We start from the raw sequence: 25067 nt of genomic DNA, 5'->3' as shown, positions 1-25067 counted from the left end.
GAGAGCCTCGACTCGCAACAATAGCTCAGCTGTAGAGGCGAGGTGAGAGGTGACTGCAGGCTGGTGCATTTAAACCTTCCGCCGCCATTGTGGTCTGCAGGTACAACATACGGCGCTTCCCGAGTACACCTGGAACGTCTGGGACGAAGAGACGTCACCTGTATGGACGTACATCAGGTGAGCTGCACAGGTACACAGGTGTGGTGTCTAGAAGATAGTGGGGAGGGGAGCTATGGTGGCTGAAGTATGCGAAACACGTATTGTGCTTACAGTGTTAGACTATTAGTAAGTGTATCTGCGAAACTAGCCGCGGCTACTGCGAAACTAGTTACCTACGTGTAGCATACACAATTAGTGCTGTAGTTAGACTTGATGAGTGTCAGCTGTCACTTACGCAGTCTGATAGTTCCTGCCAGCAAGTTGTGAACAGTCTGGTGACAGTCTTGTGTGTGTTGATTCACTCCTGAGGACTACGTCACTAGCTTTTCCAAACCGGGGCCCGACCGGGCAGCTTTAAATTTCGGTAACAAAAAGTATGAAATAAAAGAAGAAAAAACTACTCAAGAGGTAAAGAGATTAGCCATGGACATTATCTGTGTATATCTTTACGTCTATATTCTAGAATTCTATTTTCGTTTTTTTTAAACAGCCCTACTGGGCCTTGTTTTGAAATGTGACGTTAGCCTAACACTGCTCCGTACCAGTTTAGTGTGTAGGGTGCACCTTTCGTAGACTAGTATACCAAATGGGCTGTTCAAGGGGAGGGGTTGAAAGAGGAGCAAAATGAGGTTTTGGCCATGCACTAGTTTCTGATCTTTAAATTGCTCCGCCCCCGTTATTTTTGGATCAGCCCGATGTGAGATCTGTATGAAATTTGGCACAAGAACTGTTAATGTTATGGAATGTGGCAACGGTTAGGAATATTTGAAAATGGGTGTTGTTCAGAAATGATTACACTAGGCCTCCCAGGACGTTAAAAACCGTCATTCTAGCACCTTATGATTATCATACGGACAATGAGCAAATGGGGCAAGGGTAACAATTATCGTGGACAAATTCTGTCAATCAAAACCTTCCGCTCTACTTCTTAGATATTTTTCTTAAATCACAATAAACTATCCACATGATTCGCGTTTCTGATATTTTCAGTTATATATTTTGTATTTCTTGATATGTACCAGAATTTTTAGAAAATACAACAAATGTATTTTCCGTCAAATTCGCATAGAGACTCTGTGAGACACTAGGCACAGTATTGACCACCACCACATCGTGGTTTGTCCAGGTGAGGCGATGACCAGGTAGATCAGCACGTTGCCCAGCAGGTGAGAGGACAGGTGTGCCCGCGGGCTGGGGTCGACCTGTCCCCGCCACCGGGGCAAAACCTTGTTACGGCACGGGCGGACTATAGAAAGGGAGAGTGTTCTCGAACCAGTTTAGCTCTCTAAAGAGCCAATCTTAGTTATAATAAGGGACATTGCATACAATAGGTTCATTGTACCTGGGAGATTCCCCCAAGCTCTTTTCGACAAGCACAGTGAACAGGGCTGTGACCCTTTCCAGTAGCATGCATGTCGGATGGGCGACACAGCCTGGATTGAGAGTCACAACTTCTTCGACTTTGTCTTAAGAGGCAGGGTGGCAAACCATTGGACTACTACCTTAAAACCTGCACAAACCAAGTCTTGCTATTCTTGCTCTTTCCTTCGGTGATCTTCTAAATGGTAAATGTTCTTTGAAATTGTGTCTCCTGTTTGAAATAATCTACTTCTTTCGACAAATAGGGTCGATTTTCAAGCGAAAAATGCACTCGAGTCCCAAGCGATCGTTACAAATTGGATCAAATTGGGCCGAAGCTGGTTGAGAATGTGACGGCCCCTTACAAGCCTGTTTACGGACTATCATGGTTCAGTGGCTCTTGTTTTTACCGTTCTGAACGGGTCACCAACATTTGGGCATGCAGGTAACATGAAATAGATAAACAACTGTCTTCAATAGTGAGCGGCTTACTTCAGCTAGTTCTGACAAAAACATCGGGCACTTCATATTTCCTAGAACCCAACTACCATTAATGATCTTAGAAAAACTCTACATAGAAGTTGTTGATTTTTCGTAAGCTGAAGAAGAAAGAATATATTTTTGTATTAAACATGCCAGCGCCGTCTCCTTTTCTCACAGGAATCAAAACTCCAGTCTTAACCTACGTAAGAAGGCGCCCAAATCAACAGGAACATTCCTAAAAGATGACGTCATGATCAAACGACAGCCAAGGCAAATTCAAGCTAGGTATCGTATATTTTGTTCCTTGATTACATTACAGTCTTCTCTTTCCACAGGAATGAACTTCAAGCCTTAGAAGGCGCGAAAACTTCAGCACAGACATTCCCAGAAGGTGACGTCACGATCAAACGACACCCCAGGACAAATCCAAGATGGCGGCGGCGGTTGGCGGACGCTCGAGGACGTCGTCGAGCGGTTCTGGGAACGAGATGCTAACGTGTGGCATCTGTCTTGATACGTATACGCGGCCCAAACTACTGCCGTGCGCCCATTCGTTCTGTGAGGACTGTCTACAGGGCATGGTGGGTTGGAGGATATCCATGTCATGTCCCAACTGTAGAAAGGACGTCAAACTTCCAGACACAGGTGAATATGTCTCTAAGAAATTTGTAAGATCTGTTTATAGTACAAGTAGTCAGAAGCTCATTCGTTCTGTGAAGACTGTTTGCAAGGCATGGTGGGCTGGAGAATCTCTATGTTTTGCCCTAACTGTAGAAAGGGCGTCAAAATTCCAGACACAGGTGAATATGTCTCAATGAAATGTGTGAGATTTGTTTATGCAAGAATCTTGAGAAGTCAGAAGCTCACTTGTTCTGTGAGATAGAACTGTCCACAAGGCATGGTGGGGTGGAAAATATTCTAACTGTTGAAAGGAAGACGACGGGCACAGTCTGCTAAGAGCTAGTAGTAGTCATTTAATGCTTCAATCAGATAATTCTTGACACATTCCCGATCGTGCATTTATAATTAGGACTGCCTTTAATAGGGACAGTCGGGGATATGCTGTAATATTTCAGATGCCTTGTGTTGAATCCTATTGACGGTTGGTCTACATATCTTTAACTGGACATTATAAGAAAACAAACACATATTTGAATCACTTGCAGACTTTTAAAGTCAACTGTCGATCTCTACAGACTAAAGAAATAATATCCAAATACCATACTCTAAGAGCTTGTGACTAAAATTGCAGTTTTAGCCTCTATACTCTTGATTTATCGTATTTCCTATTATTCGTTGACTTGTGCCACATTCACATAACGAACTCACTACCACGAAGACATTGCACGAAGACATATCCCCAACCCAAGACGTATTCAAGACTTTCCGCAAACGTGCCTTCATCCCCAAGACGTACAGTCATTATCCCTAAGAAATCACGAAGTCTTTCTTTGGCCGGTTCAGGTTTCTTGTCGTGTATGTGTTTAGTCGCGGTATGTGAGCTGGCGTGTTTGAAGGCGCGAGGAATGTAGGGATTACCTAACGAGACTGGGGTTTGTACAAAACGTAGTACTACGTGCAACCGGCAAGGAGGTTAGTTCAGTTCAAATGTTTTAGTTTTCACAGCAACTCCGATATAGTATGATACATGTGCTAAAGAGATAGTTTTGGTACTGCTATATTTAGATCCTTTAGTCTTCCTTTGCAGGTAATTATATAAGTTTATAACAGTTGCGTGATTGTTTTTCGAACAAAATAGGAGTCAAGTTGTGGCAGAGACAAAACTTGGGCGTTAAGTCAATTTAGCCCGGCTTAAACTAACTTTCTTGAGTGTTTGTGTTAAGATTCTGAAGCTGTTTTCAACGTCACAGATTAGAGAGTCAATAGAGGTCCTTGAGGGGCCAACTAACAGGGCTATACAAAATTGGCAAACGTACAAAGAGACTAAACAAAATGACGACAGCTTTGGGGGTTCAGACGTTCTCGCACTTTTCCATATTTGGCGCTATGTACGTTCCTTTACCAGTTGAGTTTATGATGATTCTGTGATATTTTTAGCTTAACTGATGCTGTTGATAACGATAGTTTAGTATGCCTGAAATATGGCGAGACAGTTTCCTTGTCCATTTGGGTCATCAGAAGGTTTACTTTCAGTATTATAAATGACCTTTCTGCCAGGTAAAATTATTGCAGTCAAACCACTGAAGTACCAAGGTCAGCTCTAATTTTTGAAAGTCATTTACAAGTTTTCATGGTGCCATCTTTGACACCCTTTTCAGATATCTTTCTGCTGGTTTTAACTAGTTATACACTACGCTACAGCTTATATGCAGGTCACAGGAGTTGGGCATCTCAGGACAAAGTTTTTCTTTGTTCCAGGTGTTCGCGGGCTACCTGAGAACTTCTGGGTCAGTAACCTGAGGCAGGTGCTGTCTGAACGGAGGGAACTGGAGGTCAGGGAACTGGGCATGCGCAGGGAGGGGCGGGAATGTTCCACTCACGAGGGGGAACAGCTAAGGTGCGTTACTGTTGTTTTCTTTTAAATTCTTTTCATTCTATTGGTTGTTTTATTGCTGTTGTTCTGTTTTCTAATAAAATGGGCTTTGGTCCGAAGCCTTCGAATCATAACAATGACAAAATTCAAATGAATTTCAGCGGGATTTTTAAGACCAAATACGGTGTATCTGACCAATCATGACCACCTGACGTCAGAGGTCAAAGGTGGCCAGAAACCTGTACCGTTCACTTACGTGATGTCATGCTTATTTGCATTTTTTAGATATTTCTGCACCCGTTGTGACGAAACCGTCTGCTCCGAGTGCATGATCCTCGGCCACAAAAATCATAACGTCACCAGGCTCGGTGACGTGTTAGAGCAACAGAGGGCAAAGGTGAAAGTTCAGCTGGAGAGGGGCAAGAAGCGCACGCAGGAGCTGACGGGAAGACTGCGGGAAATGGCGGAAACGGAAACGGAGCTGAACGCCAGACAGGTGAGAAGCCGCTCCTTATAAGGTGTTTGCACTGAAGTGACTCTGATGTGGGCATTGTCCGCCATGCTTATTGGTTAAACCTGCAAGTTGTAAAGTGTATTTGAATTTGCATGATGTAATTACAGCTATCCAATCATGGCACATAGGCAAGGTTCAGATCGGAACATAAGCCGTTTCATGGTTCTAACTGAGAGATGCATCGTGGCAAAGACCCCTCGAAGTTGTGAGCAGCTATTGCCACCTCCATGAGGGCCCCAATGGGGGGGTCCCGACAACGCTCTACGCTAAATTCTGATGGCCGGCTACGTATTACGCTGAATTCATGAAGCCTCTCTACGCCCTACGCTAAATTCAAAAGCTTCCCCACACGTTATGCAGAACTCATCACCGAGCGACTGAGCGTTTGTGTCAAAGATGGTACAAAATGCCGTTAAAAGTATTCATGGTAACCGGGGGCAGAGGCGGTGGCAGCAAATTTCTAACGCGGGGGCGCAATATTGCTGACCGAATTTTTATCATCTTGAGCGCCGAAGGCACGACGATCTTAGGGGGATCCGGGGGCATGCTCCCCGGGAAAATTTTGAAATCTTGACCCTCTGAAACGCTATTTCCTGCATTTGAGGGGCAACTTTTTCTTGCAGACTAGAAATGAAAACAGAACTGCAGTGGATGTCACTTGAAGACAGAAGGAAAATGTCCAGACTTTTCATGATGTACAAAATGACCAATAAACTGGTGGACTTACCGACTTGTGAGTATCTAATACCAGCTCAAAAAAGAACAAGAAACAGTCATGCCTTCAAGTACCAGAGTTACCAACCTAGAATTGATGTGTTCAAAAATTCGTACTTTCCCAGAACTATCGCGGAGTGGAATTTATTATCACCAAGCACAGTAGGGGCATCTCCTCCAGAGGCGGCAGGAAATATTGTTTTGGGGGACGATCTTTTCCTGACAGAATTTTGCAGCAGATGTAGCGCCTTTGACGCAACCCGTCAATCCTAGGGGGGCATGCTCCCCCGGGAAAATTTGAAATCTTGACCCTCTAAAACGCCTTATCCCGTGTTTTGACAGGCAAATTTGCTGCCAGACAAAGCTAAGTTTGATGGCAATTCCGTTAGAAAGACACATAGTTTTAGCGAGGGGGATGCCCTCAAAATATTTTCAGGATTTCGAGTACCGAAGGTGCGAGCTGTCGCAAGGTTAGTCTAGGGAAATTTCGAAATCTTCACCCTCTGAAACGCCATCTTCTGTATTTTTAGGGACAAATTTTGCTGGAAGACTGCTAAACTTTATGCCATGTTTGTCAAGAAAGAGATGTTTGAGGGCGACCCACACAAATTCTCACCATGTCGTTGTGAGCGCCCGAGGCGCAAGTCATCGCTTGGGAGGTCCGGAGAAAATTTGGAAATCTTGACCGTCTAAAACGTCATTTCCTGCATTTGGGGGCCACATTCTGCTTGTTAACTAAGCTAAGTACGATAGTAAAATTTCTATTTGTTTAAAAGATTTTTGAGAGCGACGCTCCCTCAACATATTGTTCTGTGCCGTAGACGCGGGACAGGGAGGTCTGGCAAAATTTTGAAATCGGGACTCTCTGAAACGCCGTTTCTCGCATCTTCAGGGGTAAATTTTGCCGTTAGACTAGCTCGATTTTATGAAATTTGCATCATCAAAAATACACAAAGTTTCAGCTTGCTTCCTCCCCCCCGCCCCCGCCCCCCCCAACATATTTTCCTAGGCAATACTTAATGCCGCCAAAAACAGGATATGATTTTGCTGAAGTAACTGTTTTGGCGTATCTTATTACCTGGATGTCTAACCTTCATCGACGAATCTTTAATGCCATTTCTATTAAGAATACAGTTTAAAATTTTGAGGGCGACGCCCCAACATATTTTACCATGTCGCCGAGAGCGCAGATGTAGCAAGTCTGATATTACGTTGGGCGGCCCAGGGGGTCACGTTGTGAGAGCACGTGACCATGGGCGCGCCCTGACGTCAACTAGGCCACGCCCCGCAGCGCTCGCGTAAGCTCCGCCTCCAATTGAAGTAATATAAGGCGCGATACGCGCTTGATAGACTAGAAGAAGCAGACTCAGAGAGACAAGGACAAGCGCATCTTCCGCCGTCGTAGTTTAGTTAACCGGGTTACTTAGTATCATCCACTCGCATCTGTCCAGGTATCTTATCTTGTATTACTTATATCCATTCACTTGTCTATATATATATATGTATCGAGTCGTAGTATAAATAAAGGTCACATCAAACTGTATACTGAACCCTGGTCCTTGGTTTATTGTGAGAGTGTATAGCATAGACGCGTCATACTGACGTATAGATAAATGCCCAAGTCCTACCACTAAGACCAAATGTTACACAGATTGTGCGGGGCGTCGCAAAGGAGGTCCACGGAAATTTTGAAATCTTGACCCTCTGAAACGCAGTTTCCTGCATTTTGACGGGACTTAGAGCAATGGTTAGGGCAGGTTTGATTACGCTATATGCACAATTCATCCTTTACGTTTTACGGTAAATTCTTGGGAGCTACAACGTATTACGTAGAATGAAAAGAGTCAATTACGCTCTACGCAAAATGCACCGATTACGCTCTACGTTGAATTAAGCTATCCGTCTACGCTCTACGTAAAATTAAAACGCCCGATTACGCTCTACGCAAAAGGGCATTGGGGCCCTCCTCCATGCGTTTCCCTGTGCATACTCAGTTTAGATTTCAGCCGGCTTATGAAAAAGGCACGCTACTTTGTGTAGAAACAGTAGAATAACTGAAATGTGGACCTTTAAACAACATCAAGTTCTTGCAAATACTATGTTAGAAATTGTATACTTCAGCTTCATAAGCATTTTCTCATTCATATACAATAGGCTATATCCTTCAAGGCAAATGACGTAAAGGTACAGAGTGGATGACGTATACCATTTTCCATTTACCGTACTTCCATTTTCCAGGAACGCGCGAAAAAGAGCATCCAGGAAGCGACCGAGAAGTTGATCGACGCCATCGCGAAGGAGAAGGTGGCGCTGCTGCAGGACCTGGACACGAGTCACCAGGCAGCCAGAAACGTCATCGCTGACGTCAGAACTCAGGTGGGGCATGGGAACGAGATCACTACGCATGATGAGGGAAAGGTGGGGAAATGTGATAACACACAAAAGTTGGGTTTGTAGCTGTTTGGCTGGCCAAGTCCTCTGGTGTGTTATCTATCTATTTGGCCAATTTCTACTATTTTCCGACGACATGTGTAGCCTGGTATTGGTAGAAGCTTGATTATCATGCCTACCATAGACTCTTGTTTAAAAAAAGTACCTTGGGAGCCAGACGCGCGAAGACATGCCTTGGTTGCCGAATGGAATCTCTGTAGGCCCTTGCTCAAAATCTGGATCCCAGTGTAGTTTAAATGGTGGTGCAAAATACAACCAGGCTTTTCCTCTCTGTTTTGGGCAAGACCGGGAGGGAAGGGGCTGTCTCGCTCCTTATTCGGAGGTTAGACTATAAGGTTAACGTCACATTTCTAAACCTGGGCCGGCCGGGTTGTTTGTTTAAACGAAGAATAGAAAGATATGCATAAATATATATGCAAATAATGTCCACGACTACTCTCAGAGTTTGGTGACTTTTATATCATACGTTTCGTTCTAGAAAGCTGCCCGGCCGGGACCCGCACTTTTGAAATGTGACATAGTTCGAAATCTTGCTCCTTCTAAGGAGACTGAAGATGAACCTTGCTCTTTACATGGAAGTTGAAGAAACTAAGAAGCATCACGTGATTTTGTCCTCACAGATCGAACAGGACCTGGGAGGTTTGATGTTGACCTTGAACAGAGCCGAGGCTGCTGTGGCCGCAGACGACGCAGCCGACATCCTGGACTCCAAGCACAAACTCTCCGCTCTGAAGATGGACACTGTCTACTCCTGCCCACTCCCCAACTTCAAGTTCACGTCTTCCAAGGTCCTGAACTCCAAGATCAAGGTCGGTCAGCTCTCAATCACCAAGGACGTTCCTTCTACCAATAACAACAACAACCGGCCAAACTCCATAGAGGAACGGAGAACGTACAATCGTGGATACAGACTCGGTGCCAGTGCACTACGGCTTCTGAAGAGACCAGTGTTTTGGGTTGTCGTTATGAGTTTCGCGGTTCTCGTGTGCGCTGTTTTGTTCTCGCCGGTCAGCTTGAGTGATGTCCTGCAGTACGGCGATGACCAGGAAGAGGGCGCTTCAACCTTCTCAGTATATTCGCAATACTGGGAGGACCAGAGTCCGTAGGGTCAAAAGTGCAAAGAGCCCTTTATAATTTTTCTACTTTCAGAGCATCCCTGATTTGACAAAATTCTTTGACTATGCGTTTGGAAAAAGGACTACAATACGAATGTATAACTTTTTGCACAATTTGTGTATCAAGCTTTTAAAAAGGTGCAATGGTGAAGACATAGGTGCGTTTGTAAAATTGTGTAGCAGTCTTGAAAAGATGCCATAACTAACTTATAGCTTGTGTAAGGAACTGACAGGAGTTCAGAAAGCTGAAATCACTTTTATATGATAGCAATATTAAGGTATTTATTTCAGCTCAACGTATAGCATATATTAATACAGTTCAAACTGTTATATGTAAATATCTTGCTACAATATTGTATACCACCACACTATCCGCAATACATACGTTGTAATATGCCATATAAACAAGCAATCACTTTTAAGTATATAGGTTGGGAATGCTACGAGACTTTTATTCTTGTTTCCACAGTCAATAAAACATGCCATCTCATCTCTGTCGTATATTTTCTTCGTTGACTACAAGACTTGATGGATAATGCAAAAATGCATTTGAAATAAACAATTCGTGCATTTTAGTGCTGATAGTAATAAACAGTTCACGTCACAGGTGTCACAAATTTTACTTTTCATCCTCACTCACATTTGACCTTCGAACGTTAGAAAGTACGTCTCTTTAAAAGAAAAAGTCACCATTGATATTCTTACGGGATCCGCAACGGATTTCATAATACCGTGTGAAATATCGAGCTTTTTTCTATTTATCTTAAGACAGGTGGGTGGCCCCTTCAACTTTTGTTAACTGATTTCCAAGGCGGCCATCATACATGTAAACAGGACAATACGTGTTACATATATATAACATAGAGGTATATGACTTAATTGTATCTTCCAGATTACACGCGTCTTCCAGTGTCAATGGTATCTTGCGTTATAGCATCCACAAGTGGCTGCAGGGCGCTTTCGGTCCCGTCTCTCTCAAATCTTTCTGCGAAAAAGAATAAAATTCTTAGACCAGGAAACTGATTACGTTTCCAGGTATGCTCGTCATTATATTGTATAGAGAAAGATTTCCATTTTTTATGTTTAAAATCAAGATTCAACTAAAACAATGACATGAAAGAAATGTATCATTACCCTTGTACCCCACTCTTGCAACAGCGTGACTGTCCATCAGCGCCCCCTAACGACTTACCTCATGTAGCGCAGCCCCTTGGAGAACTCCATGTAGTCGATGGTGCGGCTGTTGTCGGTGTCCAGCAGCTTAGCCAGGAGATGCAGTTCCGCGAGACTGCAGGGGGCGCCCAGTCGCTGCATTCCTGATGGTAGAACGGTTTCATTAGACATAAGCGCCATCTTACCATTTGCCTTTAGTACTGCAGCTCCACGAGACTGCAGGCAAACTGCATGAAAAAGCACTTGGATACAGTGACGCAGAAAAGCTGCAACTTAAAAAAAAATGACATCTTGACAAACGTTAATGCAAGAACTAGATATTTGTCTAGGAACCTGTTATTTGATGCATCACAATATTCTTCATTCAATCCTCAGTTCCTCTTCTCCCTCTCATTTTCTACAATTATTCACTCTCCTTTCCTTCCACTCTTGCCCATCTCTCTCTCTCTTACGCGCACACTAGGGTTTGCTCTCTCTCTCTCTCTCTAACTCTCCCTCCCTTTCTCTCACTCATTCACTCCCTCTCGCTCCACCAACCTTCCTTGAACTCCTGGTACGATACCACGCTGTCTCCGTTCGTGTCGAACTTCCGGAAAAGGTCGATGACCCTGCCGTTGTTGAGGCGCATCCAGTGGTTCATCCGGGCTACGTAGTCGTTAAACAGCTCCTTATCCGACAGGATCTTCTCGCACTCCTGCTCAAGTTCGTCCTGAGGAAAGCATAACAATTAAAATAATGTAGAATCATGCATATAGATAGCTGTATAGAATAGACACTTGTTACATTTTATTGTCTGTACCCTTGCAATTAGCCTACGGGCATGGATTTGCAAATAAATAAACATTAAACTACAAAACATAATACTATAAACAATACATAGAACAGGCACAGGAGGAAGGGAAAATCGTATATAGCTTATAAAAGACACTCCCCCTTTAAACAACATACACCGGATTACATCCCATTTGCTAATGCCCTAATTCTTAGGTTTAAAGAAACAATCTGTTTGAAACAGAAATCAGTCTAAACTAGCTTCCCCCATTTAAAGAAAACACATTTCTACAAAAATCACAAAACCTACTTACCATCAAAATGGCGACATTCAAGCGCTAGCCACTGCTTAAAAAAGCAGTTATGTACGCAGAAACATAAGCTGGATGTATAGACATTTTGTACCTTTTGTAAATCATTTTGTAAACTAAAGTTCCACGAACACATACCTTTGCCAAATAAACCAGGTTTGTTATGTAGAATGATGTCTGCAGACAAATGCGTTACTCATTTCATTTTCTTTATAATTATATGCTTGGAGTTGGTTTATAAAATTTCGGCATTCATTATGCAAATTAGATCCCAAGTTACAATTAATTGATATCAAATTGTATCAAGCATTACTTAAGCTATCAGCATACCAAAAATCATGATGATCCTTTGATCCATTCACTTTCAAAGTCCTTAAATACACCTCTTACTCTCTTCCCTCTTTCTCAGTTACATATGTGACAACTTTGATGAAAGTACTATAATGGAATGCAGTGGATTTATTAACTTTTCCTAATCAATTATGCAAATTACCTGTTTTTTTGCATAATAAGTATCACATTATATAAGTCTTCACTTGGGCTATCTACATGCCAAAAATCATGACGATCCGTCAACACGTTCATATTTTCTCATTAATTATGCAAATTAGATCATCATTTGCATGATGAAAATGTATTGACATTTCTCTCTTTCTCAGCTACATATGTGACAAGTTTTAAAGTCCTATCATGGAATGTAGTGAATTTATAAAATATCCTCATTAATTATGCAAATTAGCTGTTGATTTGCATAAATGGTATCTCATTATGTAGGTCTTCACTTACGCTACCTACATACCAAAAAACATGATGATCCGTCAACATGTTCATATTTTCTCATTAATTATGCAAATGAGGTCATCATTTGCATAATTGATATCTATCGACATTTCTCTCCTTCCCAGCTACATATGTGACAAGTTTGAAAGTCCTATCATGGAATGCAGTGGATTTATGAATTTTCCTCATTAATTATGCAAATTAGCTGTTGATTTGCATAATTAGTATACCATTATGTAAATCATCACTCATTCTATCTACATACCAAAAATCATGACGATCCGTCAACACGTTGTAGAGTTATTCTCGTCCAAAGTTTGAAAGGAAACCGGCGCCTGCAGTTCCAAAAAAGCCGCTAGGGGGCCCAAACTCATAGCACTTACTCTCTGCCTCGAGGACTATCTACCACTCAAAAATCATGACCACAGCATGTCCAGAACACGAGATGTAAAAATTGAGTTTCCGCTGCAGTACCTTAGCAAGCCGCTAGGGGGCCCATTATCGAACTTGACCTTCGTTTTCCCGACCCCTACCCACCTACCAAATATCTTTGGGATCCATCCAAGGCTTCTCGAGTTATGCTGTTAACACACAGACACACACACAGACACACACACAGACTCACAAGCCCAAAACATAACCTTAGCCATTCTGGCAAAGGTAATTATCGCATCTGAATGTTCCCTTGCAATGAGCCGAGCTAAACAATACATATCTAACTTTATGTTAAAAACGTCAACATAGAAATTTCATGATCAGCCGAATCAACTAAACTAAAACCCTCACTCCTGCTCAAAACAATACCAAGTTACACCTACCGTGCTAGAAGCCATGATAATTCTTGATATAGCTGATCTGAAAGTAATAAAGCCAGCATAAAAGTCAAAGATCAGAGGTCTTGAAAAGCAGACGTCTCAAAAAAGCAAGGTGCACAACGAGAAGATGTTCCATTCTCGCTCACCAAAAGGGGTTTCTTAATTCTCAAGTCGCTCGACGAGAACGATGCAACTTCCTTAAGGCGTTTGAAATCTTGGATCTAAACATGATTCAAGTCAATATGTGCATTACTTTAAGTCGTGAGAAGTGAGTTCGAAGTTCTGTAGAGTAAGGCTGAAGCAAAAATCGTCCACTGTTCATGATATCAAAAATGGCTGTAAGCAATACCTTGTTTTTCAGTTCGCTCAAAACAAACTTACGGTAACTCAGTCCACAAAGATACACTTTTGCTCTGTCCAATGGCCATTACCAGCACAAATAGTAAAGGTATCACATTTCCTAGCCATACAGTAAATTCGTCTCTTGACTAATACTTTTAACGAAAATTGAAAAAATGAAGAACATGACGGTCCTACCTGTACCTGTTTCACCTGTACGTGCTCCTGTCTCACCTGTACGTGTACCTGTCCTACCTGGTGTCATCTGAAGAAAAACAGGCGATCACGACGTCTTCTAAATGGATCCTCATGTGGATAGTTTAAGGAAGAAGAGGAAGTAACGGGCAGTTTTGGATAAATAGGCGTTTCACGTCAACAAAGTTTGTGTTTTCCCACATATTTTGTTTCTGAGGAATATCGAACCCAAAGCTGTGTAATTGATATAATGAGGCTAAAATATGCCACACTACAATACAGAATATACAACAATACATGTATCTCTCTTTCTCCTGTTCTCTCATTCTCTCTTTCTGTCTTAGTGAATGTGTGTATGAAAGTTAAAACGCGATTAGTAGTATAAAGATCCACGCAAATCTCGGACCTAGTCTCGTGCTCTCGCGAGAATAGCTCATTCCGTGAACCCGTGAACAAGATGTACTGAGATGGCATCGGAAATTTGGAGGTTCATGTCTTACGCCTTACAAAGTGTCACTTATTGAAGAATATCATATTGACTGTATTATACGTGACTGATGAACCTCTTCGACGCTATTAGCTAGTATAAAGATATCTTATGTGTTGTTAAGATTACGCCAGCGAACCCCCTCTAGTTTTGAAACGGCCTAAGTACCCATTGTTGTACTTTAATAGACCGTAAGTGGGCTAATGGTCTGTACATGGCACAGAACAATGAGGAGAGTACAGATGTATATTTTATGAATGGACTTCAAAAATCGCCATTTATAATTCAAGCACCAAGACTCCACTCAACACTGTGCAGGTTTTAACTACGGTCACTGTTATATACATGTTTATGATTGGAAACAAAAATCGACCTCTTCATAAGAATTGTCTGAAATATATACGCCAAATAGCAGTTACTCAAGTAGCTGGATATGATTTTGAAAAGTAGGTCAACCTACTGTTTAAAATAAACGTTGATGAAGTGATATTACTTGAATGTCTAACCATCATCAAAGTGTACTATATGAAGTACAGTGTAATGATATACGCTCAAAGGTATTCACCTTTTTCTCCACTTGCTCAAAAGACCATACACCTTCCATCCAAAATGTTTGGCCCTTTGGTGGTCTACTTGAGGAGAGATATACATAAGGAAATGTTTACATATTAGATGCTATAGATACAATACATGATAACTGCAAATACTTTGTATATAAATTTAGATACATGTTCTTTATCCTTCTTTATCCTAGACATATTAAGTGAGACAGAAAAAGGAGACATTTTCAAACTCATAATCTCTTTTATTGTCGCAGCAAAGACAAAAACAATTTTCATATTTTGTCACCAAGGCCGACAGTCACATTGAAAACAAATGAAAAACTCTGTACAACAGAACTTGAATAAAGCACAAACGACAGAAAGATTTCGGACTACAGTCGCCACACTGACTACGTATTCATCCATATAGATAAGGTAATGATACCGTTGCCATAATGTCTGTGCCTGTCTTCATTGGCTGATTTTTGTGCGTTTCTGGAATATCAATGAAAATATAAACAGTCCATTTGAAGTTATCATACACATTGCTCATATCAGGTACCATTGATGATTGCATTTGTGTTGCTCTAATAATGTACTTTTATATCAGACAATATCGCCTAGTCTAAATGTTATTCTGTTCGGTCAAAGATGTTGAAAAGTACCCTTAGAAACACATGTCATAGAACAGAAAAAACATCAATGTAAGAAACAACACAGTATTTACAATAAATACTTTGAGAAGTAAGGTAAATAATTCTTTCCTGTCTTGTATATACACAAATGTTTTTAAGATAATAAAAGGGTACATATCATAGGAAAATATCATGCTTTTCACATATGAGAGTGTACGGTGTTCATTTCAATGATCTCTATTGCTTTGTATTTGAAACCTACCCACCAATGTTTACAAGATCTAGTTCCCATATCGATTGGCACCTTGCAACATGTCAGTGCCGTATGAACAGCATTTGGCTACAATCGTACACGGAAACAAGCAGCCCTGTGCCCAAATGTCTTAGCATATCTCACAGTTTTTCAAGAAAGTTTATCTGTTACCGAAGGAGTCATACAAGAAAGGAAAATTTGTTGGTTGCATTATGTCAGAAGTGATTCAGAACCACTATGTTGAGTATTCAAATGCTTCCATTGGCCCATAGATGCAACGTTCGACAGGGTCGCGGTGTGGCGCTGTGCAACAGGCATTCCAGATTTAGATTGCATTCATTCATTCAGAACCAATACAAACATTCAGCACTGCAGTCAGCCCAGTGAAGACAAAAGCGGCAGCAGTCATCGATCAGTATGTTTAAATAGCGTACAGTCCCTTGAATCAAACGTTAATCCTAACTTTCTGTTGAACTTTGAAGATCATAAAGAGGAGTGGGGCTTACTGTTAACTGCTACCCTTCAACGATAATAAGGTCAACAAGATCAAGATGAGTAGTCACAGCAGCGTACAAAGACTGTTGACATGTACAAAGTAATTTAGCAGCAATCACAATCACAATGGTCAAATATAGTAGTCTATAGTAAAGATATACAGTACTTAAATTGTCTTTTATGAAAATAGTGGTGTTCTATCCTTCTTCCTTAACCTTTTCTTTTCTTGTCAGACCCAAGTAAAAAATCTTCTAGGGGGAGGTGTGCACCAGACCACTTCCTTTGGTTTCAGCTTTTAACAATTTTGTGCGTTATCTTTACATGAAGCGCTTTCACTGTGATGTTAGACGTTTGCAATGATTCAGGAAAATAGGAGTAAGGGTTCATGAATCTGATCATGAACCCTTATTCCTATTTTCCTGAATCATATTATCTATGGACCCTAGTCTGGCGTAAGAATGTCAGGGAATGGCGACGCCCCCCTCTCCGTTGATATCTCGTAAGCCGGGTTTATAGTTCCCTCCACAGGGGTGAGACTAAAAGGTGGAACAGCTCCTTCTCTATGTATCTCTGGTAGATCTGTCGTACTTTTTGCAGGTGTGACGCGGTGTATTTTCTCACCTGGGGTGCAACATATTGCCTTACAAATCTTAAGTTTTGTCCCAAGACAAGACAGCATAACCGGAAGAAACACTATACCATGAAGGAGGCCGAACACCACGACTAAGAATACGGTCTTAAAGAACGTTCTAAAACCGTAAGACGGTGCATTGCTTAGAGCAGCTACGCCAAGAACGGTTGAGATTGAACCTTGGAGTATGGGTACTCCTAGACTGTACAGCGCGTGGACAGCTTTGGCATTTTGCGAACTCTCTTCCGCGGACACAAAGGAGTAGATAAAGTGTGCTGAGAAGTCTACGGAAAACCCGATGCACATGATGAGACTTATCATAGAAATGTTGTCTAGATTCGTCCCCCAAAGTGTCATGAAACCTACAACGCCCGAACATATAGAAGCGATAGCAAGTGTCACCCAAACCGCGTGTATAGGGTGTGGCATAAGAATTAGGGATACAAATAGCATAGCTACGGTGGCTATACCCAAGTTTTGCAGTGTGTTTGGTAGAATGGCTGTGTACTGGTCAAAGTACACGAATGCTGGGTGGTACACCATGGTTCTTACTGGCGCGTTTTTGGCAACGCCTCTCATTTTGAGCATCATGTGTTTCTCTCTGAGTGTGTCGTCGATTTCTTTGGTTTGAACAAAGAAGCGACTTGCAAGGATTTCGCTGCCGTCTTCGCTAAAGTGAATGTCGTACGAGTATCTGTCTAAACCCGGTGTCTTAAGAAACACTTCTTTAAGTCCTGTCATGAAAGCCGTTTTATCGGTCAAGTTGAGGCCAGGAATTTGCCCCGTGAACTTAAGATACACGCGCAGCCACGATTCGGACTCGTTTTTACCGTACGTAAACTCGGTGTCTTCAAAATCAGCCAAGAGATCTTCCAACCTATCCTTTACATCCGGGTCCCAATAGTCTAACCTCTCCGTTACCATGACACTGACCCTGACGTCATACCTACTAAAGTACCGGTCGTCCTGGTCGAGATAGCGGGCCACGTACGACCCGTCCCCCGCTAACTTACTCAGCGGGACCCCCTCCCTTAGCTGTGTGCATCCCCAACAACCCACCCCGATGTACCCGAAAAACATCGCAAACACCGCAACCTTCACCCACTTCTTTGTCATAAAAGGGCCGTAGTAGTTCTTGAAGAACTGCATGAGGAGGTGATCGTTGTGGTCTTCGCCGTCCTTCTGGGTTCCAACCGCGGCGTCCCCCGTACAGCAGAAACGTTGGCAGCAGCCGGACCGGTCGGCCTGGGTCGGGAGGGGGACCGGCAGGCAGGTCAGGAAGTGCCGGTTCTGGTGCTCGCGGATCCCGTCGTAGATGAGACAAGCGCCGAAGAAGTTGATCTGGAACAGGTAGGCGAACAGCACGGCCACACCGCTGTACATGCAGAATATCCGGACACCCGGGAAACTGCGGGGAGAGAGGGAAGAATGAATTAATAAATCAATGCATGAATGAATGGATGGATTGACGAATGGATGGATGGATGGATGCATGGATGGATGGATGAACGAACGAAAGAACGAACGAACGAACGAACGGTCCGAATGAATGAATGAATGAATGAATATTCCAACCTTTGTCCTAATTACAAAGTCACTATGACTCCAACTCATGATCATTACATTTACCTAACAATTAACGACGTTAAGACCAAGCATACTATAAGGTTGAGGAATGAAACATTGGACAGTTACTACAATCGCACTTCCTCGTTAAAGATGAACCACCATGTTCTTTTGCAAAGGAAAAAGAAGAAACGCCATCGCTCATATGCAAGGATATACAATGTTTTATATGTACAATGAATACGTGCAGTGATAAAGCTTTTTAAGAATTATCTTAACAGACACGTTACCTGGTGATTGCTCCCACGGCGAAGGCGAGCGCGTTAGTCATGGCGGTGATGGTGATGGAGACACCGGCCTCCGTGAAGGTGTCCGCCGCCCGTTCCTCCACACTGCGCCGGGGACTGGTGCGGCGCCACGCCGCCAGCAGGATGAACATGTTGTCCACACCCACTCCTGAGGAAGAAGGAAAGGAGAATTTTAGTGTGTCTGCAAAAAGTTAAGATCTTCGGTACGTCATTGAACATGACCTATGAACCATAACCACTGACATATGACGAGTAAAGCATTGTTGTTGAACATGACAACGCAGTAGGAGAAGAACTGTATACCCTCTGACCTACGATTACTGACCTATGACTACTGGCCTATGACGAGGAAAGGCATGGCAGCCACCAGGTAGTTGAACATGACCTATGACCACTGACCTACGACTTACGATTACTGACCTATGACTTATGACTACTGACCTATGCCGAGGAAAGGCATGGCAGCCACCAGGTAGTTGAACATGGCCTATGACCACTAACCTACGACTTACGATTACTGACCTATGAATTATGACTACTGACCTATGACTTATGGCTACTGACCTATGACAAGGAAAGGCATGGCTGCCACCAGGTTGTTGAACATGACCTATGACCACTGACCTATGACTTACGATTACTGACCTATGACTAATGGCTACTGACCTATGACAAGGAAAGGCATGGCTGCCACCAGGTTGTTGAACATGACCTATGACCACTGACCTACGACTTACGATTACTGACCTATGAATTATGACTACTGACCTATGACTTATGGCTACTGACCTATGCCAAGGAAAGGCATGGTGGCCACCAGGTTGTTGAACATGACCTATGAGTCTGACCACTGACCTATGACTTACGATTACTGACCTATGACTAATGGCTACTGACCTATGACAAGGAAAGGCATGGCTGCCACCAGGTTGTTGAACATGACGCCGCAGTAAGAGAAGAGCCCCACGGTGGCCATGACGGCCATCCCCGCCCCCAGCACGCCCACCATCCCCAGGAACGGCTTACTGCGGACCGGGTCCCGCATCACACACGATAGCACCGCGAATGCCATCAGCATGCTCACCTGGAGTAACATAGGTTTGACACATCAACAAGGACATGTGGCTATGATATGACGTGAGCACTGTCCACCATGCTGATTGGTTAAACCTAGAAGTTGTCAGGCGAACTCGAAGTATCGCTAGACGTATATACATGAATCTACACCGTGTTTGCACTCACGTGACCATGACGTAAGCGCTGACCGCCATGTTGGATAGTTAAACCTGGAAGCTGTCAGGGAGATTTGGATTTGCACATGAAAGTACAGTCACGTTATGTTGGCAATTTACACATGCACATTCACAAGTCCGTTTGATCGAGTTCAAGCAACAAGCATGGCGACACTGCCCTCCCTTTAGTTTTAGTCCCAGGGGGGTTGTATTAGCTGGCTCGTACTACAAAATGTAGTAGTTATTTTTACCAAAAGTGATAATAAAAAAGTGATCGAAACAAGGACGATAAAAGACTCGTACTGACCGTGTAGGCTGCCAAGTTCGGCACGGCTCGTGTCGTCATCTCGGCAATCTCCGTCTCCAGCGAGTGTGACGTCGACCACGTCACGGCGATGACGTCAGAGGAAAACGCCGCCATTTTGTCCAGGAAGGCATCCTCCCACATCTCGCTCCTTCTGTCGTCTTCTTCTTGAGAAGAGCGAAGATGGTACATAAGTTTTATGGCTCCCGCTTTCTTGACCGTCTCTGTCCCATCTTTAAGAGTCACGTCGCCAAGAATCGCTCCGCTAAAAGTTCTTAAACCACCTGGTAAGGAAGTCCACGGGTAGCCTACAGTAACGTTAGGAAAACTTGTGGCCGTAAACTCCAGCAAGTCCAACCCACTGACAACGCAGTCGGCTTGCCATTTGGCACAAACATCGGCATAGCTTAGTCCTAGCTCCTCGGTTACTAACTCTGATATGTTCGTGTGTAAGGAAACGGCGGCGTCCAGAACCGCCTTTTCCATCGCGTTGTCTGAGACTTCCCTTCGGGGCCTGATGATCACAGCCCCGTAGCGCCCTGCTGTGACCGCCCGGGAGGGGAGGAAGTGTTCGGAGTCGTTAATCGGGAAGTGCGTCCGTACATATTCCCTCTCAACCTTTCCCAGACCGTCTTCAGGTGTGTACAGCTTCTCGATGGAACCCTCGTTTCCTAAGAAGAAGAGCCCTCCCCCCAAGATTCCTGCGATAAGGAGCGAAGAGAGGAGGAAGGCGTGCGGGTGCCGGGCTAGGAACCGGCCGAACTTCTGGAAGGCGTGTCGCATCCACCGTTCTGTGACGCCATATTCCATCATAGTTAGCCTGGGCAACTGGAATGCAAAAATCAGAAAATGTTAACTAGAATTCGGCGAACTAGTATCTCCATGAAATGATTTCATGCAAATGAATTGCTCATTTGCATAATCTATGCATGGTGATGTTCACCTAAAACTAACACATATCACATGTATGAAGTTCCCATCATTTATCATTAACATGTTTTGCCACTTTGTATTGATTATGCAAACAATTTTTGGCATCTGTTTATATCAACTGTCAATAATTACGTAACTATGCGTTACTTTTATTGAAGTCAAGTTATGGAAAACAGTGGAATCATACAATTTCTTCATTAATTTGCAATATACGCATATCAATGTTTTGGCAATTTTTTTAGGCGACTCACCACGGTCCCGTCTTCTAGGATTACAAAACGTTGCCATTGTAGGTATTACTTATGTTAAGGACCTAAATCTGGTGGGCCAGTCTTTCAAAGCGATGACCTGTTTAGACATAAGATAAAAGTTCACAAATCTCATGTCTAAACAGGTCATCGCTATGGTCAGATGCTATATCAGATACACATTAATGGCTGAGTTTGTACACGCGTTTTTGGAGTTGAGTCAAAAAAGGAAGTGTAAACCCAGCCATTTATTCTATGTCACAAAGCACATCACTAGTCTTCATAGATTCTGTACACACAATTACATTGTCACTATATCTGTCTCTATTTTCTTAATAATAACTGAATTCAGTTCGGTCTTTGAAGTATTTAAAAGTCAATATTCTTTCTGAGGAAAAAAATATTAAACAAATGTTCATTGGCGTAAATGAAAAAAAAACAGTAATGCGAGGTCTATCAATTTGACGCCTGTGCGTGACGTCTTGTTTGTCGTGAACCACGATTTTTATCCCTTAGATACTCATTAAGATGTCGCGTGTTTGCTATTATTGAGTACAGTCTCATTCTTTAGGGTAGATACATTGTACATGGGATTATAGCTGACGTGCAGTACCTATAGAAACCAACAAAAACGCTAATCCAAGAATGCAGCTGCACGGTGTGTGTATGAAATAAAGCAATTAAAGCAGGTTCTTTTCAACACTCCGTATTAAATCCTTACAATTATTAGAGTACTTTATACAATGGTTTTAGCAAGCGTGCGAAGTCTATAGAACCCAATAGCAATGTGAGTGTGTTTTGAAATGAAGTAATTAGGTTCTTTTCATCCCGCCATAGTCGAGTCTTCAGGGTGCATTCCTGGATTTTGAGTTGGCGTGCGGCTCCTATAGAATTTACTTATTACCTGAATGAAGAATGTGGCTATGTGGGTGGATATGGAATGTAGCGATTAGGTTCTCTTCAACTCTGTACAATAGATTCATAAGAGGTACAGATTAAAAATTTCTTGTGCTTGTCACAGAAAAAAGTGCTTGAAGACACACAAATGCTTATTTACGTTGTCATCCTGAAGGATTTTCAAGAATACTTGATTTTTTGTAAGAAACTGTGAGTGAATAGTTACGTCTTACGTACCAAATTCGAAGTTACCAGTTTTCGCTCGCCCTCACCACTCCACTTTGCCCTCTTGCTCGAACAGGTTGTTGGTAAAAGTCCAACAGGTTATAACAATGACCTTATATTCAATCCCATTCGCCATGTTGGAAATACTATGGTAGTGTTTTTTTGCGTGTGGTGGCATAAAGCAATGAAAATCCCTTACAACCCTATTGAACACGGGACTGGAGTGTTTCATATTGTCATTATAATGAGGCTTCGTCTCTGGTTGCCACAAACAAAACGACTTTTCCAGAGAAAGAAACGACCGACCGGTTGGTTTGTGGTTGCCATGATCTTCATGACGTCAATGTCCATATACGAGGTTAATGAAATACGTTTCTGCTTACGTAAGTGAGAAATCGGTCATTCACTCCCATCTGGTCGTCCATACCTTTGGGCTAAAACAGTTAATTATAGATGCAACCAGTATGGAAATTTATAGAACATTCATAGTGCAAAATGCAGTTTTAGTAGATGTTTTGTGTTGTCCTTGTCTCTGTTAGCAGGGTTAGCCTTTTGTAATAGCCACGGGCTAATTTGGCAGCCCTGGATGTGCATGTTGTACAGCCAAACCATTAAAGAAAAAAGTTGATGGGATGGAGAGAGGGGGGGAGGGGGCGGGTACAGAGGAAGAAAGGAGAGGGGTGAGAGGGATGGAAGGAGAAAGGAAGGTAGTCAGAAGGAGAGAAAGACAAATTTGATCACAAAGTACTTATTTGCTGATGCACAATCGGAACCCTAATTCTAGGGACAGTACATGTAGCCACAATCTTCCCTATGAATAAATCACGCATATTGACCTGTATCACCCCCATTCTGATTGACAGTAACGAGGTCTGATACAGAAATCATACAAAGGACACGAAAATACTGCATATAAGACTATAACGAAAAGCTTTTATTTAAAAACAAAATAGCTACCGTATAGTGCGTCTATGCAAATTTTAGGAAAGCTCCTATTCTATGCATATGTCTGTATACAGTTTCAAATTTTAACTTCTGTATATCATACAACTTGAGTTACAACGTCGACTTCGGATAACCTCTTACTTATTGTGTACAGAAATTTATCTTCGAAATCAAACAATAAAAAACACAAAAGACGACCTGAATCTGTCACTAGGAATATGCTGAACATATCTATCTTGTCAAATGGTGTCAAGTGATTTAATTTTGAATTTATTAGCATCGAGATTGTGTCTTCGTCCGCACGCATTTTATAGATTAATTCTCGCAAAATTTGCAAAAAAATGCTTCTTACCTCCGTCAAAACTGAGGTTTTGTTATGATTTTTGCATGCGTGTTTCAATCTGTAGCTTTGACAGGGTATTAATAGGAGAAAAGTTCAACGGGATACTTGGAGAATTGGAAGTATGGTTTGGCTCAGTTCTAATGGTACTTGAGAGGGAAAAATGCTTTGCCGCCCATTTGGCAGACCATGGTCACTTTCTACTGTGTTATGGTGTGGTGGTATGTACTATGTATCATGTACTATGTATTATGTACTATTTTTATTAGATTCAACAAAAGATCATATTCTATTGGTAGTATCCTTCAGCTTCTTGGTATTCTTCACCGAACTTCATGCGTCCTGGTTTTATTAACGGAATCTTTTGCTAACTTGGGACACCCCAAATCCAGAAGCCAGCCTTCTGTGAACCCTTTGTATCAGCTTCCTGACCCTCCAGTAACACCTGTTTATGTAGGATTTAAGAGATTTTAACAGTGACAAACAACATCCTCTATCCTTTCACTGTGCCATCTCGGCACAACTATTGGGTTTCTAAGCTTCTTTTGTCTGTAACAACCTGCATAGACAACACATGCTGGTCTTTGCAAATGTCTGGAATATTTCAAAGAAATAGAAGTAGCCCCAACTTTTAGAAGACTTATACGATTATATTATGAACAAGGACAGATTCGATTTATGTTACGACATTTACATGATATGAAAACAATTTCTTAGACTATTTTCCTATACAGTGTAACAGTTGTATCTTATAAGTTTTCAAGTCACAATCTCTCTTTTTCTTCGTTTGACCTCTTTCTAAATAAACCCATTGACAAGTGACCTACCGTCTGGTCTATCTGAGCACTTAATGACTAGATAACAGCACAAAGGGTCTTCTTGCGCCACAGGTAAAAGAAGCCCTTGGGCAAAGCCATGGCAACGGAAAAACACAAGAACTATTATTGGTCTAGTCGTCTGCACACCTAATGACAATATATAAAGGGGGAAAAGGTCTTCCGTACACTAAAGAACCTTTACAAGAAACACCTAGCGGAAAAGACCCAACCTTTTCTCAGCATATTAAGTCCTTCATGATAAGAGAAAAGGTGCAAACAATGTTTCTTCACAACAGGGCCTTCGGAGTAAGCCTCTAAGCAAAGGTCATGGCAATGGGAAAACATGGATTTAACCGAACAACCGATACGATACGAAAGCTGATTGAATAAAGATAGAAAAAAAAACTACTATTAAACCTTGAAATTCTACGTATCAGGATTTTACCCTACAAAACGTGAATATCTAATGTAGTCGATATAAGCGGCGCCCATCTCTATTCCTATTGCCCACGGACCAAACAGTTTAAGCAAGATG

General features: G+C 42.3%; 3 protein-coding genes across 6 annotated transcripts; 1 reads left to right on the top strand and 2 right to left on the bottom strand.

Annotated features, from left to right (window-relative positions):
* LOC118411073 (tripartite motif-containing protein 3-like) lies at positions 1-9776 on the top strand. Of its 2 annotated transcripts, none has more exons than XM_035813081.1 (6): positions 1-177; positions 2337-2646; positions 4381-4519; positions 4781-4991; positions 7962-8099; positions 8795-9776. In XM_035813081.1, exons 2-6 carry the CDS (start codon positions 2433-2435, stop codon positions 9278-9280), a joined length of 1188 nt encoding a protein of 395 aa, XP_035668974.1. In that variant the 5' UTR covers positions 1-177; positions 2337-2432; the 3' UTR covers positions 9281-9776. The 2 variants fall into 2 exon arrangements, with proteins under 2 accessions (XP_035668974.1, XP_035668973.1); XM_035813080.1 differs by having other exon boundaries at positions 7962-8141.
* A 165-nt stretch (positions 9777-9941) lies between these two features.
* LOC118411074 (calcium-dependent protein kinase 24-like) lies at positions 9942-14016 on the bottom strand. Of its 3 annotated transcripts, none has more exons than XM_035813084.1 (5): positions 13683-14016; positions 13143-13179; positions 11000-11171; positions 10482-10605; positions 9942-10274 (listed from the first exon to the last, which is right to left on the bottom strand). In XM_035813084.1, the coding sequence occupies exons 2-5, from the start codon at positions 13155-13157 to the stop codon at positions 10265-10267; spliced, it is 321 nt and encodes a 106-aa protein (XP_035668977.1). In that variant the 5' UTR covers positions 13158-13179; positions 13683-14016; the 3' UTR covers positions 9942-10264. The 3 variants fall into 3 exon arrangements, with proteins under 3 accessions (XP_035668977.1, XP_035668976.1, XP_035668975.1); XM_035813083.1 differs by having other exon boundaries at positions 13692-14016; XM_035813082.1 differs by having other exon boundaries at positions 13677-14011.
* Positions 14017-14966: 950 nt separating this feature from the next.
* On the bottom strand, positions 14967-20950 carry LOC118412551 (patched domain-containing protein 3-like). The gene is made up of 4 exons (XM_035815472.1): positions 20130-20950; positions 19488-19674; positions 18573-18738; positions 14967-18124 (listed from the first exon to the last, which is right to left on the bottom strand). The coding sequence occupies exons 1-4, from the start codon at positions 20937-20939 to the stop codon at positions 16528-16530; spliced, it is 2760 nt and encodes a 919-aa protein (XP_035671365.1). The 5' UTR covers positions 20940-20950; the 3' UTR covers positions 14967-16527.
* Positions 20951-25067: the final 4117 nt, after the last annotated feature.

Source organism: Branchiostoma floridae, chromosome 3 (assembly GCF_000003815.2).
Source record: "Branchiostoma floridae strain S238N-H82 chromosome 3, Bfl_VNyyK, whole genome shotgun sequence".
Lineage (NCBI taxonomy): Eukaryota > Metazoa > Chordata > Leptocardii > Amphioxiformes > Branchiostomatidae > Branchiostoma > Branchiostoma floridae.
The sequence above is the reverse complement of the archived record's forward strand: the minus strand, read 5'-3'. Positions and strand labels throughout refer to the sequence as shown.